At 43.9% G+C, this 16,548-nt stretch overlaps 1 protein-coding gene across 1 annotated transcript in view; it reads left to right on the top strand.

Moving 5' to 3' along the window:
- The first annotated feature begins 698 nt into the window (after positions 1-698).
- Positions 699-16,548, top strand: part of PGRMC2 (progesterone receptor membrane component 2) — a 32,331-nt gene continuing 16,481 nt past the window's right edge. The window contains exon 1 of the mRNA XM_077815218.1: positions 699-1,116. Within this exon, the coding sequence (XP_077671344.1) occupies positions 699-1,116 (418 nt within the window). The remainder of the gene's footprint in view (positions 1,117-16,548) is intronic.

The raw sequence follows: 16,548 nt of genomic DNA, 5'->3' as shown, positions 1-16,548 counted from the left end.
GGCGATAGATTTATTTACATGTCTTGCAATGTCCTCACCTAGCTCTACCACATAAAACTCCCCAAGCCCGGCCGGGCCCTGCTCCACTCAACAGGTGCTAATCTTATGCTTGACTTTTGCCAAGCCCTGGAGCATTAGCTCAGCCCCTGGAGTGCTAAAGGGGAGATTCAACAAGCCACCTCAGGGCTAGGTAGCCGAAATCCAGAGCAGAAAAGTTATCCTACACCTTTATGACAATGGAGGGTGTGCAGGAATGACTGCAATACACCTTTAAATAAGGGGCTCAGTGTAGTAAGTGCGCCACCTTAAGAGTCCAGGGGAGGCGGCAAATTCTCAGCGAGTTTATTGCCCGCCTACGGCTCGCGCACTAATTCGACGTTTCGCGCGCTCCCTGCGATTCCCTGTGGCTCGCGCAGGAGCTCAGAATCTCGCACGCGCCCCAGCGAGCTGCACGATCAATGCCAGTCTCCCTCTCTCTCTCTCTCTCGCGCGCGAGCCTCCTTGGCTGGCTGTGTGTCTCGTGCGCGTCCTCGCGCCCTGAGCAGGATTCTCGAGCTACGGCGGTTAAGCAGCTGGGTGTGTCTGAGTCTTATTCTTGGGTTTGGCGCGATCTTGTGAGGGTGACGTATCCTGCCAGTGACCAATCGGAGCGAGCAGAGGAGGTGGCAGAATGTGCCTCGCCCCCTCGCTCTTCCCTCATGTCCGTATTGGGCGGAGCCGGCGCTGGCCTGGTAGTGATGGCGGACGATGGGGATGGGAAACTAAGAACTGAGGGTAGCAGCGGTGGCGGCCTGGGGGGCGGGGGCGTAGAGGAGCCGCCCGCGGCGCCGGCGGCGGCGGGAGGCTGGGCTGTGGGCGGTGAGATGCTGCTGAACGTGGGGCTGTTGGCGTTGGTGCTGCTGGCGGCCTATCGGCTCTACCTGCGCTGGGGGAAGCGGAGCGGCCCGGGGGGCGCGGCCCAGCAGAGCCAGGCCGCCTCCCTGCCCCGCATGAAGCGGCGGGACTTCACGCTGGAGCAGCTGCACGAGTACGACGGGGCCCGGACCCCTCGCATCCTGCTGGCCGTCAACGGCAAAGTCTTCGACGTGACCAAAGGCAGCAAGTTCTACGGGCCTGGTGAGGAGCCGGCGGGGGCTGCGGGCGCGGCTTCGCCTCTCCGAGTTCCCCCCTCCCCTCCAGCTGCTCTTCGGCTGGGGTGGGATCGTGCCTCTCACCCAAGCGCAGCACTACCCCCCGCCCCCTCAGGCAGGGGAGCCCCGGCTCTGTCCAGATCCCCTTCCCGGCGGGGAGCAGGCGCTCCGTGTGCTTCCCCTCCGCTGTCTCGGTCTGTCAGGTTGCTCGTTGTGAAGCTGGTGTGGAAGTGGGAGGGCTGGCAGGGCGTGCGCGTATCCATGCGGCTGCGAGGGGTCAAAACTGCGAGCTCCCCCCCCCCCCCCCAATGCTGCTTATCTCAGCCAGCCGCCGGCCCGTGGGTTGCGTGCTTTAAAATAACCCAGTGCTGTTTTGGGACGCCTACATGTGAAAGGTTCTTGCAGATCCTGCTTTCTCCCCTTTCCTGGCCTTGCAGTTACAGCCCTTGCTGTTAATACTCTTGCTCACTAAACTCTGACTGAAATGTAAAGGGCTATCTGGTTAGGAGTTCAGTGGCACCTTAAAGACTAACAGATTTATTTGGGCATAAGCTTTCGGCAAAACCCACTTCATATGCATGGAGTGAAAATTACAGATGCAGGCATTATTATACTGACACGAAGAGAAGGGAGTTACCTCACAAGTGGAGAACCAGTGTTGACAGGGCTAGTTTGATCAGGGTGGATGTAGTTCACTCGCAATAATTGATGAGGAGGTGTCAATTCCAGGAGAGGGAAGGTTGCTTTTGTAGTGAGCCAGCCACTCCCAGTCCCTATTCAAGCCCAAATTAATGGTGTGAAATTTGCAAATGAATTTTAGTTCTGCTGTTTCTCTTTGAAGTCTGTTTCTGAAGTGTTTTTGTTTAAGTCTGGCTACTTTTAAACTTTTAAAATGTCCAGGAAGATTGAAGTGTTCTCCTACTGGCTTTTATATGTTACCATTCCTGATGTCTGATTTGTGTCCATTTATTCTTTTATGTAGAGGTTTTTTACCCATGGAAGCTTATGCCCAAATAAATCCCTTAGTTTTTAAGGTGCCACTGTACTCCTTGTTGTTTTTGTGGATACAGACTAACACGGTTACCCCCCATACTGTGAAATACTTGAAATTCTGAGTGGAACTGGGACTAACCATCTCTGTTCATGTTTACCTTAGTATAGGTGTGTAGTACTTCGTTTCTCGATCTGTCCTAGTGGAAGGTGGGTCAAAGTGAAAATTGATGTTGTGTTATTGACTTCATTTTAGCTTTAATGGCTTGAAAACACATGGAAGATTTGCTTGCTTATTTAATGGTGCAAATGACCACCTCTGTTCTTTACACTACAAATTTTAACCTCAGGGTAATTGGCTTGTAAGAGAGTTCAGGTATCAGCACTACTTACGTAGCGTTTAAAAGTTTAAACTTCTCTCTTGGGGCAGAGATTGCTTGAAAGGTTTACTTCTCAGGAGCAAAAAACTTACGAAATTAAATGTAAAGGTGTAGCAGTGTTAGTCTCAGGATATTAGAGACCCAAGGTGGGTGAAGTAATATCTTTTATTGGAACAGCTTTTGTTGGTGAGTGAGACATGCTTTAGAGCACACAGAACTTTTCTTCAGGTCTGGAAATCAGGTTTCAGAGTAGCAGCCATGTTAGTCTGTATCCGCAAAAAGAAAAGGTGTACTTATGGCACCTTAGAGACTAACAAATTTATTTGAGCATAAGCTTTTGTGAGTTACAGCTCACTTCATCGGATGCATGCAGTGGAAAATACAGTGGGGAGATTTTATATACACAGAGAACATTGTAACCAGAGTGATCAGGTAAGGTGAGCAATTAACAGCAGGAGAGAAAAACCTTCTCTAGTGATAATCAAGGTAGGCCATTTCCAGCAGTTGACAAGAACATGTGAGGAACAGTGGGGGGAATAAACATGGGGAAATGATACTCTGAGCCTGACAGCTAAATGCAAGGTGGAACAGGTTGTTTAGCATAAGTACTTAGCACATATTCTAGGGACCATTCAGGGTATACTGGCCTGTTAACACCTTTGCATGACAAAAAGAGGGGATTAGTGGGTTACAGATTGTTGTAATAAGCCCTAAATCCAATATCTCTAGTCAGTCCATGATTTTCATGTCTAGCAGAGTTAGGAATTTAAGCTCCCAGGCTCATCTTTTGAAAGTGTTCTGTAGATTTCCTTTGAGGATGAGGAGTGAGCACTTTGTGAAAAGTATTCACCCACAGGTGATAGGGTGATTTTAATCTTTTTTCGTTTTCTTGTGGGTGTTCACTTGAAAGTATAGCGATTGTTTGTTTTTTCACCCATATAGTTGTTTTGGGGGCATTTTTACACTGGATGATGTATATCACGTGTTGTGATAGGCAAATGTAGGATCCATGGATCTTGAAAGGTGTGTTTGGGGCTGGAGTGGGTTAGATCATTGTAGCAGTGAAGATATGTGTGTAGGTTTTGCATCTGTTATTCTGGAAGGGTCTGATGCTGCTTTGAGTTGGTGTGTCCTGGTCTCTGGGGAGCTTGGCTCTAATGCTGAGCTGGGAGGTTGGGGGGTGGTGTGAGGGCAAGAAGAGGGGGTTCAGGAACAATTTCTTTCAGGATGGGGTCCTCCTTGAGTACGAGCTGTAGTTGATGATACACCTATGGGTTTCAGTATAGGGTAGTAGGTGACAATGAGGGGCCACTCTACCTTGAATGCTTGTTTCTCTTTCCAGCAAAAGATATTACCTCACCCACCTTGTGTCTCTAAGGGCTAGTCTACACAGGCAACAGTAAAGCGCTGCCAGGGCAGCACTTTAACATGGCTTGTGACCTCTTGGCTTGAGAGGTCTCCCAGCGCTCTAAAAAACCCACCTCCACGAGAGGCACGGCTACCGGCGCTGAAACTTGCTGCGCTCGGGGAGTGTTTTTTCACCCCCCTGAGCAAGAAAGTTGCAACATTGTAAATTGCCAGTGTAGACAACCCTAAGAAGTTAGTCAGTGTTGAATTTCTATATTTACATTGAAGCTTGTTTATAATAAACACATCCTGTGCTTTCATACCCTTTTTTGCCAGTGAGGTGGGTAACTTCAGCATAGTTTGAATTGCCTTGTGTACAATGTTAAAGGAATGTATAGTTGTAATCAATCAAGAAAATCGTTGGTAAACAATGGTATGTTGGAAAAGCTGGGCCAACTTAGCACCTTAAGAATTTTTTAAAGTAGGTATGACTCTTTCTTTCTCTGTATGAAGAGATGAGAGAGGCCCATTTTCTTCAAAGGGGACAATGTCAAGTTAAACAATGTGTATTTATTTTAAAAATATAAACAAACCTTGTTACCTCTTTTACTACTAATCTGATAAACCCATTTTATAAATCTAATGTTCCTTTTCAGCATTCCCAATGTCTACTCTTGAATTTGAGACCAAATAACGAAACTAAACTAGTCAACTTCACTTTCTTGTTCTTATCCGCTAATAGTAATATAAAGTCTGTGCTGCAAATACTGCTGTATAGTGTATAAATCCAAACCTCTTTAATATACTTCAAGTATATTAAAACATTTTTACTACCGCATATTGTAAAATCCTCAAATTCTGGGCCTGTACTACCTGATCATATCTTCTGTCTAATGGGCAGTAAATAAAATGAAGAAATCTTAGTACAATATGTCATAGATATATGAATTTTCTTTGTTCTGTTTTTGTCCCAGCTTAATAGTTTTATTTTTGTGTATTTCGTTGTTTTTTTTTTTAAAGTGACAGCATGGGCATTTAAATATAGTGGATTTGTGCGTAGAATCTACATGCTGAAACGTTAGGAAGTGTTCTGTAATCAAAATAACTGCATGTAGTAGTTTAAAAATAATCTTCCATGTTCCTAACGTTTCAGCATGTAGGTTCTACGCACATAAGTAATACGATTAGTCCATGCCATAAATCTCTGTTAATAATGTGGGGGTGGGGGGAATAAAATGCTATCTTTCTTGGAAATTGGACTGTTCTTTGACCCTGTCAGCAACCACTGTCCCTGAATTAATACTGATAGTGGATTAATTCCTACTGTAGATGGACCAAACCATTTTTTAGCACTGTTACCAAAATCTGTCACACTCTAATGGTGCTGAACACATTTTTGTCCATCATAGTAGCTGTCAGACCCCTAATGGCATTGGTTCAGGGAGAGGACTGGCAACAGTAGGATCCAGTTTCAAACTAGAGATAAGTTAAAGGGTGTCAAACTATCTGTTTTTTACATAAATATAAAATGTCCACTTATGAACAAGTTTATCAAAACAGTCTCTTCTACTGAATAAGTTGAGAGCATAACCATGGATCAAAAGGTGACCTAACTACTGGTGAAAATTATTTGAAGGTTACAGGAATGGATTTTAGATAGCTAATTCACATGGTCAGCATTCTTTGGTGAACAGACTTTGTTCCAATTATATGTGCAGAAGTAATGAACACTAAATTTGTTATTAAATTTATTTTGATAGGGTACCCTGTTTAGATAGCATGCAAGTTTCAGATTGTGCTGCTGATAAACAAAATGATAATTCATTACAGTCAGCTAAAATACTACATACCTTGAGGGTGAATAAATCAATTTTACCATAGTTGTGAAACAGGTTTAATTGTTGCTGGGGCAGTGTATTTTTCCTGTGCTTAAACAATAATTCACTTAGATGGGAGCGCCTAATGATATTTCAGAAGGGGCAGATGATGAAAGCTTGGTGATGTACTTTTATTTTAATGCTCAGTCAAATCAGTACACTTGAAGTGAGTTGACTGGCTTCTCTAGCCTTTGTTTTGTTAGGTCTGGGGTGGTGCTTCTGTGAATAATAAAAACAGGAGTCATGCTTCACCTGAATTTTCATCTTAATGCTATGGAAAGACAGTAAATTTGTAACAATTAAGGTCACACCTTTGGTTTATCTCAGTTAAGGTTGTAACTGTCTTTCTCTAAAGATACTGTATTGACTGGGTTCCTGCTCTTGGGTATTGTGCTTCTAGTTAGAGACAAGCTGGAACTTCTTCACTCTCAGGGCAGGTCTATGCTATAGCCGGGATCGACACTCAGAGATTGATCCACCTGCAGTCGATTTAGCGGTCTAGTGAAGACCCGCCAAGTGGACAGCAGATCGCTCTCCAGTTGACCCCTGTACCCCCTGATGGGAAGAATAAGATAAGTCTCCCGACGACCCCCCTCAGTGTAGACCCTGCGGTAACTTGATCTAAGGTACGTCGACTCCAGCTACGTTATTGACGTAGCTGAAGTTGCATAGCGTAGGTCGACTTACTGTGGTAGTGTAGACATAGCCTCAGGCTCATTGAATAAGTGTGTCTTGAGCACAGATGTTCTGCCTGTTTCATTTCACTGTAATTCTTTTGTGACCCTTATTGGCAAAGTTTTTCCTTGTTGATACTGCACCATTTTGGTCAGTTCTAGCTCTCTGCTGGATTTATGAACTTAGGTTTTGTTTAGGGTAGTACTGTATCTTCTGACTAATTTGTCTTGTTCCAATTCATGCCTGAGCACTTTGAACCATGTCCTGGTAGTGGTGGTCTAAATTAAAGCCACTTGATTTCAGAAGTGAGCTTCAAGCCACTGACCTTTATCTTTAGGGTGGAGTTTCTGCTTTTCCTCAGCTTAGGTGCTTCGAGATTGCTTTTAGGATGATACCCCTGCATGGATAAGCATTGAAGCAACTCCTGTCTACTGTTTCCTTCAAATTTGTTGATTCTCTGTTGAATCATGCCGAGTACTGTTTTGCCTCTGGTGATGTACAGATTGTCAGAATGCATTGTCTTGCTCCTGTTTTTTCCTTAGATTTGACTGAAAAGACTTTAGAAGTTGATCTGGGGTATCTCCCAGTTCTGGAAATATTACCTGAAACTCTGTGATTGGAAGCAGATTGTTGTTGAGGCCTCTAAGTGAGATGGCTCAGAATACTTCAGAAACACCTGGCTCTAAGTAGATTTCAGGGCCCCGAATCTAGAGAAGTTATGGTCTCGTTTGTATGCCTACTGGATGAAAGGTTCAATGCAGAAAGTGCAGAGACTCCCAGTGAAACCAAAGTTTGGTACATGCTGATTTCTTTCTCTTCTCCCCTCCCCCCCAACTCCAGTGAAAGAAGTCTTGAGGCTATAATGTTTTGAGCAAGTGATATCAGTGCAGACCTGCACCATTGAGCCATTTACCATCAACCCTATGTTGAGATATTGACGTATTGTTCTTCAGTGCGGAAGGCATCTGTGGCGAATTGGCACATGGTTGCCCTGCAGAACTTAAGTATTTGTATACTGCATGCTTAATGTTGATTAACATGGCTGTCTCTCAAGATGGTACAGTTGCATTTAGAATCATAGGACTGGAAGGGACCTTGAGAGGTCATCTAGTCCAGTCCCCTGCGTCATGGCAGGACCAGGTATTATCTAGACCATCCCTGACAGGTATTTGTCTAATCAGCTCTTAAAAATCTCCAATGATGCAGATTCTACAACCTCCCTAGGCAATTTATTCCAGTGCTTTACTACCCTGACAGGAAGTTTTTCCTGATGTCCAGCCTAAAGACCGTTGGTGCAGTTTAAGCCCATTGCTGCTTGTCCTATCACCAGGGGTTAAGGAGAGCAATTTTTCTCCCTCCTCCTTGTAACAACCTTTTATATACTTGGAAACTGTTATGTCCCCTCTGTCTTCTCTTTTCCAGACTAAACAAACCCAATTTTTTTCATTCTTCTCTCATAGATCATGTTTTCTAAACCTTTAATCATTTTTGTTGCTCTTCTCTGGACTTTCTCCAATTCACAGAATCATAGAATATCAGGGTTGGAAGGGACTTCAGGAGGTCGTCTAGTCCAACCCCCTGCTCAAAGCAGGACCAATCCCCAACTAAATCCTCTTTCCTGAAATGTCCATCTTTCCTGAAATGTGGCGCCCAGAACTGGACACACTACTCCAATTGAGGCCTGAGTAGAGCAGGTTGCAATATTCCTGCTAATACATCCCAAAATTATGTTTGCTTTTTCACAGCAGTGATAAACTGTTGACTCATAATTAGCTTGTGACCCGCTATGATCCCGATCCCTTTCTGCAGTACTCCTTCCTAGGCAGTCATTTCCCGTTTTGTATGTGTGCAACTGATTGTTCCTTCCTAAGTGGAGTACTTTGCATTTGTCCTTATTGAATTTTATCCTATTGATTTCAGACTGTATCTCCAGTTTGTCCAGATCACTTTGAATTTTAATCCTATCCTCCAAAGCACTTGCAACCCCTCCCAGCTTGGTATCGTCTGCAAACTTTATAAGTGTGTACTCTATGCCACTATCTAAATCATTGATGATGATATTGAACAGAACCGGACCGCAAACTGATCCCTGCAGGACCCCCCCACTTGATATTCCCTTCCAGCTTGACTGTAAATCACTAATAACTACTCTCTGAGAATGGTTTTCCAACCACTTACGCACCACCTTTTAATGGCTCCATCTAGGTTGTATTTCCCTAGTTTGTTTATGAGGCGGTCATGCAAGACAGTATCAAAAGCCTTATTGAAGTCTAGATAGACTACATCTACCACTCCCCCCCCCATCCCCCCACAAGGCTTGTTAACCGGACAAAGCTATTAGGTTGGTTTGTTACAAATTGTTCTTGACAAATCCATTCTGACTGTTGTTTCACTTTATTATCTTCTAAGTGTCTGCAAATTGATTGCTTAATTATTTGCTCCATTATCTTTCCAAGTACTGAAGTTAAGCTGACTGGTTTGTGCTTCCCCAGGTTGACCTTATTTCCCTTTCTATAGGTGGGCATTATATTTGCCCTTTTCCAATCCTCTGGAATCTTACCTGTCTTCCATGACTTTTTGAAGATCTGGCTAATGGCTCAGATATCTCCTCAGTCAGTTCCTTGAGTATTCTAGGGTGTATTCCGTCAGATCCAAGGTGACTTGAAGACATGTAACTTGTCTAAGTAATTTTTTAACTTGTTCTTTCCCTATGTTAGTTTCTGATCCTACCTCATTTTCCCTGGCATTCACTATGTTAGATGCTCAATTGCTACTAACCTTTTTGGTGAAAACTAAAACAAAAAAGTGTCTGAGATCAAGACAGGCCTTATTGCTATATAGTTTTAGTACAAAGATGTTCCCTGAAGTGGGAGTGTCAGTGCTGAGAGCTTTCAGCCTTGTAACTTGTCCCTTGAAACCTTCAGGTTTGAGCAAGTAATATATTTAGCACATCTATTTAATTTTTCATCAATAGGTCTGTGATTACGTTCCCAATATGGGTAAGCATTATCACCTTTTTTGCATATGGGATAACAGGTGGGAAGTAATTTGCCCAATCATGCAGCTCTGCCACTAACTTGTTGTCAATAAAACCCAAGTCACCTGACTCCCACTGCTATTGGTACCTTGCAGATGTGGCTCTGGTGCAAAAAAAGCCAAACACTGAATCAATGTTTTATCACTATAGCATTAGCACAGATTTCACCAAGGCACTCATCCACTGGTGCAAGACAGTGCAGCATTTTTGTCCTCCACATCCAAGTCTCGAAGCTGTCTGTACAGGAGACTTCTGACACTTGCACTGTTTACGTAGCATTTATTCTAAATAAAACTTGTGCGCAGAATTCTGCGTCCATGCGGTGGCACAGAATTCATATGGCCTACATATTTCTCTGCCCCCCGCACAGAAAAACGCAAAAGAAATCTGCCAGGGGAACATGTGTCTCTTCCCCTGGAGCAGCTTCAGAGATGTAAATCACTACTGGGGGAGAGGGGCTGGACGTGTGTGCCTGCGGGGAAGACATTTATCATGGTTGGGGTGTGGGGCTGGCCAACAAACAAGAGACACCTCTGCGCCTCTCTCTTGATACTGCGGCTCGAGGGGCGTGGAGGAAGGTAGGTCTTTTTTCTTATGCAGGAGGAAGGCTCTGTCCCTGATGCAGAAAGGTAGCTGCCTGCCTACCTAGTAAAATGGAACTTCTTGAGAATTGAAAAAACTCTTACTTAAATATTAGTATAATTTTACTGAAAATTATTTGTTTTTAAGTTAAAGAAAATAGCTTTTGTAAAAAGCCTCCACATTTTGTTAATGTTGCTGTTGATGGTTAATTGATCTCCTTCTCTGAGGCAGAAATGTACCAACCTGTGTGCATAGTAACAGTGCTATTTTATTGTTAGCTAACTGTTCCTATACTCAGTCAGTTCCCCCAGGAGCATAAAAACCTGTAAAAGTTTTAAGGCCCCTACATTACCAGAGTGATGTAAAGCCTTATAAATGACAGTAAGGGAATCAGCTAGGAAGATCTGTGTGCTTTCTCAGTTTTTTCCTGTGCCAAAGTGGCACAATGGGGTTAGATTTTAACTTACCCATTATAAAAAAAAAACAAAAAAAAAAAAACACTTTTGAGGCAAATAAAACATTTACCAAGCAGTCAATAAAATGTTGGGACAGTCAGAACCAAACACTTCCCAAAGTACCCACGTAGGTCGAGGACAATGATTACCAAAACTGTGTGACTTTCATGTGTGAAAGTCTGAGTAATTTAAAATGACATTCTACTTTTTTTTTTCTTTCCTGTTTTGGTGTTCTGTAATGTAATTTAAATGAAAATCCAGGATTATAACTGGAATGCAGGGTATTTGTTACCAAGTATTTGTAACTTAATTTTAATGTGTTTAGAAAATGCTGAATAGTTGTGACTTTTTCTGTATTGTAGTTTAAATAACTTACCAAAACAATTGAAACTGGTGTGATTCCATTGCATTATTTTGACAAATAAAATGTGCAGACTTTTTTAAAAATTGCGCAGAATTTTTAATTTTTTGGCTTAGAATTGCCCTCAGGAGTAAAAGCTTTGCCCTGTTATCAGATATTCCAAGATGGAGTTGTAAGCATCATTTTTGCAAGTTTCAGGCTGACCCAGGCCTGAAGACATTAAAATGAAACTTGATGTTTAGCATTGTTGGTTTTTATGGCTTTTATTCCATTCAAGGTGCCTAACCACACAAGCTTGGGAGGTACCCTGCTTTTCAGGGATATGTATTTTACTACTCAGATCTACAGAGTCAGTGAGGATGGTATTGTATTTCTGACTATGTACTGTGTTGTACAGTGAGTTGGAAACAGGATCAGAATTTGAAGACTCAACCCTCTAACGTCTGGTGGAATGACCAGACTCTGGGGTTGGTATGAAGCTATCAATTGGAACTTGCTCCAATCTGTGACTGAAATCTGTGTAACATAAAATTTCCTTGTTTACCAACTTGTTCTAATTTAATGTTAGTCAAACAGTTACAGCTTACAGTGGTAACATAAGCTTCCTGTTGGCAAACACAGCATCCCATTTGACCTCTTGCAACAAACTGCTACTGTCCACTGTCATTCTGCTCATACTGACTACTCATTTTAATTTCGGTTTCTGTTGCCAGCTCAAATTAGGACTTCAGTCTACTGTCAGTGTCAGAGTTTGAGGGGACAAACCATTAAGGTACAAGACTTAAGATTTCAGGAAATTGAATTAATTGCATACATGGGTAGTATACAAAGTGGTAGTGTTACCTTTTGAATAAGGTGAAGTACCCCAACTACTGCATTTTCATAACCTTTTTTAAATATGCCAACTTAAATAATTAGTGTCAGGAAATTCTAAGACTGACACTAGTGTCTTCTCTGGTAAGTTACAAAATGAAGTTGTGAATACAAATTGGTATCTTAGAATTTGTGGTCAGTCATGTTCAAGAAAAAAAAAAATGTGATGCAAAATTCCAACCTTGTTTTTGTTTTTTAACTACTACTTTATTGGAGTAGAAAAACATCCATTGCCAGAAACAGAATGCTTCCAAGTAAAGACTTAAATTTAAGTGAGGCAACTTCTTTTGTATAGCATCTTTCATATCTGAAAATACTTTAATTTCTCTCACCAGTGCAAGTAGGCCGGTACGCCGTACCAGCAAGCTATAGCCGGTACAGCGTACCGCACAGCAGCAGCCCTGCCAGAGGAGAGGGCTGGGGGGCAGGGCTGAGGATTCTGCTCCTCTCCCTGCTGAGAGTGGCAGCAGGGAAAGGAACAGAATGCCAGCAGCTCCTCTGGCAGCTGTACCACCCCCAGCCTCGCCCCCTCCCCCCCCAGCCCTGTCTCTGGCAGGTCTGCTGCTGTAGTATGAGGAAGAATGGAGGCACAGCTCTGTGCCTGGAAGCGCAGGAGGTGGGCTGGGAGTTCTGCTCCTTTCCCCGTTGTCCCTCCGACAGGAAAAGGAGCAGAACCCCAAGCCCCACCCCCTGCCTTTCCATGAAGCTGCATCTCCATCTGTGTACCACAGCAGCAGCCCTGCCAGAGGAAAGGGTTAGGGGGCGGGACTGTAGGTTCTGCTCTTTTCCCTGCTGGGGGCGGGTAGCATAGAAAGGAGAAGAACGCTGGCAGCTCTTCTGGTGGTTGTACCGCTGGCCCCTAGCTTTGCCTCCCTAGCCCAGTCTCTGGCACAGCAGGAGGAGGACAGAGTCCCGTCCGCCCCAGCTAACATGGGATGGGAGGGGACGGGGAAAGCATGGGGGCTCTGGGCTGGGTGGTGAGGAGTCACATGGAGGGTCATGTGGGCATGTGATGTTCCCCCCCCTCGCTTAGCTGGTGGTCCCCCTATACCTGTAAGACATGGATTTTACGTGCACCACTGAATTTTCTTCTCCTTACCTGTGCCTGTTAATTTGTCTTGCCTGCTAGCTTAAGTTTTCATTTGATGCCGGAACTGAACTTGGCAGATGTAGAAACCAGTTCCTGACAACAGGCATGTCAGAGAAAGTAGTATTCATGCTGAATGTGAAGGGGACAGGCTAGTTCTCAAACTCCCTCAATTTGTTTGGGAATAGAGAGATTGGTGAAAGCTCATGAATTTTTGTTTTTGTTTGTTACATTTATATATGTATAGTTGGGATTGGAAAACATAATCCCAACTATACATATGAAATGATGAGGTCTAAATTAGCCATTACCACTCAAAGAGATCTTGGAGTCATTATAGATAGTTCACTGAAAACAGCCACTCGGTGTGCAGCGGCAGTCAAAAAAGCTAACAGAATGTTGAACTCATTAAGAAAGGGATACATAATAAGATGGAAGATATCATATTGCCTTTATATAAATCCATGGTACGCCCACATCTTGAATACTGTGTGTCGATCTGGTCGCCTCATCTCAAAAAGATATATTGGAAAAAGTTCAGAAAAGGGCAACAAAAATGATTAGGGGTATGGAATAGCTTCCATATGAGGAGAGATTAATCAGACTGGGACTTTTCATCTTGGAAAAGAGATGACTAAGGGGGGATATGATAGAGCAGAGATCGGCAATTTTTGGCACGTGGCCGGTCAGGGAAATCTGCTGGTGGGCTGGGATGGTTTGTTTACCTGCAGTGTCCGCAGGTTTAGCCAATCACAGCTCCCACTGGCCGTGGTTTGCCGTTCCAGGCCAATTGGGGCTGCAGGAAGCGGCGTGGGCTGAGGGATGTAGTGGCCGCCACTTCGCGGAGCCCCCATTGGCCTGGAATGGCGAACAGTGGCCGGTGGGAACCGCGACTGGCTGAACCTGCGGATGCTGCAGTTAAACAAACCGTCCCGGCCCACCAGCGGATTTCCCCTGATGGGCCAGGTGCCAAAGGCTGCTGATCCCTGTGATAGAGGTCTATTAAAATCATGACTGGTATGGAGAAAGTGAATAAGGAAGTGTTCTTTACTCCTTCTCATAACACCAGAACAAGGGGTCACCAGATGAAATTAATAGGCAGCAGGTGTAAAACAAAAGGAAGCATTTTTTTTCACACGATGCACAGGCAGCCTCTGGAACTCCTTGCCAGAGGATATTGTGAAGGCCAAGACTATAACAGGGTTCAAAAAGAACTAGATATTTTCATGGAGGAAAGGTCCATCAATGGCTATTAACCAGGATGGGCAGGGATGGTGTTCCTAGCCTCTGTTTGCCAGAAGCTGGGAATGGGTGACCGGATGTATCACTTGATGATGACCTGTTCTGTTAATTCCCTCTGGGGCACCTGGCACTGGCCACTGTCAGAAGACAGGATACTGGGCTAAATGGACCTTTGGTTTGACCCAGTATGGCTGTTCTTATGTAAATTTATTTAAAACGGTGATTTTTTTGTTTTAAACTGGATTCCAAAATGAATGTGGGTGAGGTAATCACACTTTTTAGGTGGTAGAGGGTAGGCAGGAGCATTTGGCACATGCTGCAGCTTAAATAAATGGGATTAGAGAAAGTCATAGAAGTTCAAACACTCAAGGTGAAGAGCTTTCTAATATAGGGAGACAAGATGCATAGCTATTTATGGCCATATAAATACTCCATGGGGAAAAAAAATGTAAGGAAACATCAACTTAATCACACTTGTCAGAAAATGTTACCTACAAATGTAACCAAATGTGCTGACTGGCAACTAAGATATTAGGAGAAAGGAAGAAAGTAGGGCTGTTTAATTGCGATTAATTGCAGTTTTAATCATGCTGTTAAACGATAATAGAATACCAATTGAAATTTATTAAATGGTTTTCTACATTTTCAAATATATTGATTTCAATTACAACACAGAATACAAAGTGTACACTGTTCACTTTATATTTTTCTTACAAAAATTTGCACTGTAAAAATAAGCAAAAGAAATAGTATTTTTCAATTTACCTCATATGAGTATTGTAGAGCAGTCTCTTTATTGTGAAAGTGCAACTTACAAATGTAGATTTTTTTTGTTTGTTTGTTACATAACTGCACTAAAAACCAAAACAATTAAAACTTTAGAGCCTAAGAAATCCACTCAATCCATCTGCGGTGGTAAACTTAAAAACAGAAATTGGCTCTGTTTTTAAAGTCCCATCTCAACAAGACTTTGTCTAATTTGAAGCTTGTCCCCAAAAATCTTTTATAGTCACTATATGAGAAAGTTCAGGTGGAAAACTTTTTTAGGGTCTTAGGAGGGATCCTCAAATTCTGGTTTGGAATAGAAAGCAAATTACAACCTTAATAGAGGAAACTCTAGTATGACAGCCAAATCCATTTTATTTGGCAATTGCTCATTTGCTCCCTCACTATAACCCTATATTATCATTTCTTGATTAAAAGAAATATAACGTGTCCTACATGTAGTAGTGATGCTGTAGCCTATTCTTCCTTCTGACCTGTCAGCATTTCATTAAGGAATTCCATCCATTCAAATTTCTTAGACTCAGTCCTAGATAAGGCTGTTTCAGGTGGCTGTATACAATGTCTAAATGCCAAGAGTATTTTCAATCTGGAATTTTTGGCTACCAATGCTTTAGCTAAACAAAGCTTAACAGAAAAATGGAAGAATGTATATTGTGATTAAAATTTAACAGAACTTGTATCTTCTTCCTTGATGGTTGGTAACAGCACTTCAGCAATTGCAGATATGGACATTTATACCTGAGCTGTACCACTTCCTGTATTGCTAGTTGGAACAATCCAGGGTTACACTTAAAGCATTGGTCCACATTAGTGGTCTGGGAGCGGTAGTCTAGTGCATTGTTACATTAGGTCAATGGCATAGGACCTATTTGTAACCCTTGATGGCCTGTCGTGACCGAGAGACCTTAGGTCTGCCTCCCTTCTGCCCCCACAGGAGGTCCACGAGAGGGGGGCTTGGAGCTAGGACTCTAGACACCCCAGCCAGATGTGAACAACTTGCAGGAATAGTGGTGAGCCAAGACACTACCCACAAAACACAGACTCCCCACTGAGCCCATGCAGAGGGTAAGGGGTGGAATGAATTTGGGGGTCTAGCCATGATGTGAGGAGATTGGGGGCTTGGCAGTATAGTGAGGAAGGAGTTGTTGGGGGAGGGACCTGGGGAAGGAATTTGGGTGAGAGCATTGTGGGGGTGTCTGGAGAGTGAGGGGGCATGTAACCAAAAATTATATCTCAAAGGGGCACGGGGGCTAGGCTCAAAAAGTTTGAAAACCGCTCAGCGTGCAGGCAGCGGGTAGCTAGGTGCTGTGTGAAGCAGGGGATGCTGCAGGGAATGGGGCAGCGAGGGGCCGTGTGCGGATAGCTCAGGGTGCAGGGAGAGAGGTAGCTAGGGGCTGTGTGAAGGGAGGGACCCCCCCATGGTTGCTGCTCCCCTGAGTGCTCTGCTGGCCCTGGAGCTAGGTTCCCCCACCTGGGTAGCAGCTGCATGAGCAGTCAAAGGGGGCTGGAAGCTGGGCACCAGCAGCAGCCCTGGGCACCAGCAGCAGGGGGAAATACCGCATCTGCCTGCTCCATGGCACCAGCTAGAACAGGAGCTGCCCCACGTTTCCCAGCTCCAGCTTTCAGCCTCCAACTGGGCTGGTGGGTTGTGGGAGAGAAGGACGTGTGGGGGTGCATGTGGGGCTGCCCCACTCTGGGTAAGATACTGCAGTTTGGGGGGGGGGGG

This window comes from Eretmochelys imbricata, chromosome 4, assembly GCF_965152235.1.
Source record: "Eretmochelys imbricata isolate rEreImb1 chromosome 4, rEreImb1.hap1, whole genome shotgun sequence".
Taxonomy (NCBI): Eukaryota; Metazoa; Chordata; order Testudines; family Cheloniidae; genus Eretmochelys; species Eretmochelys imbricata.
This window is presented reverse-complemented; position numbering and strand designations above follow the sequence as displayed.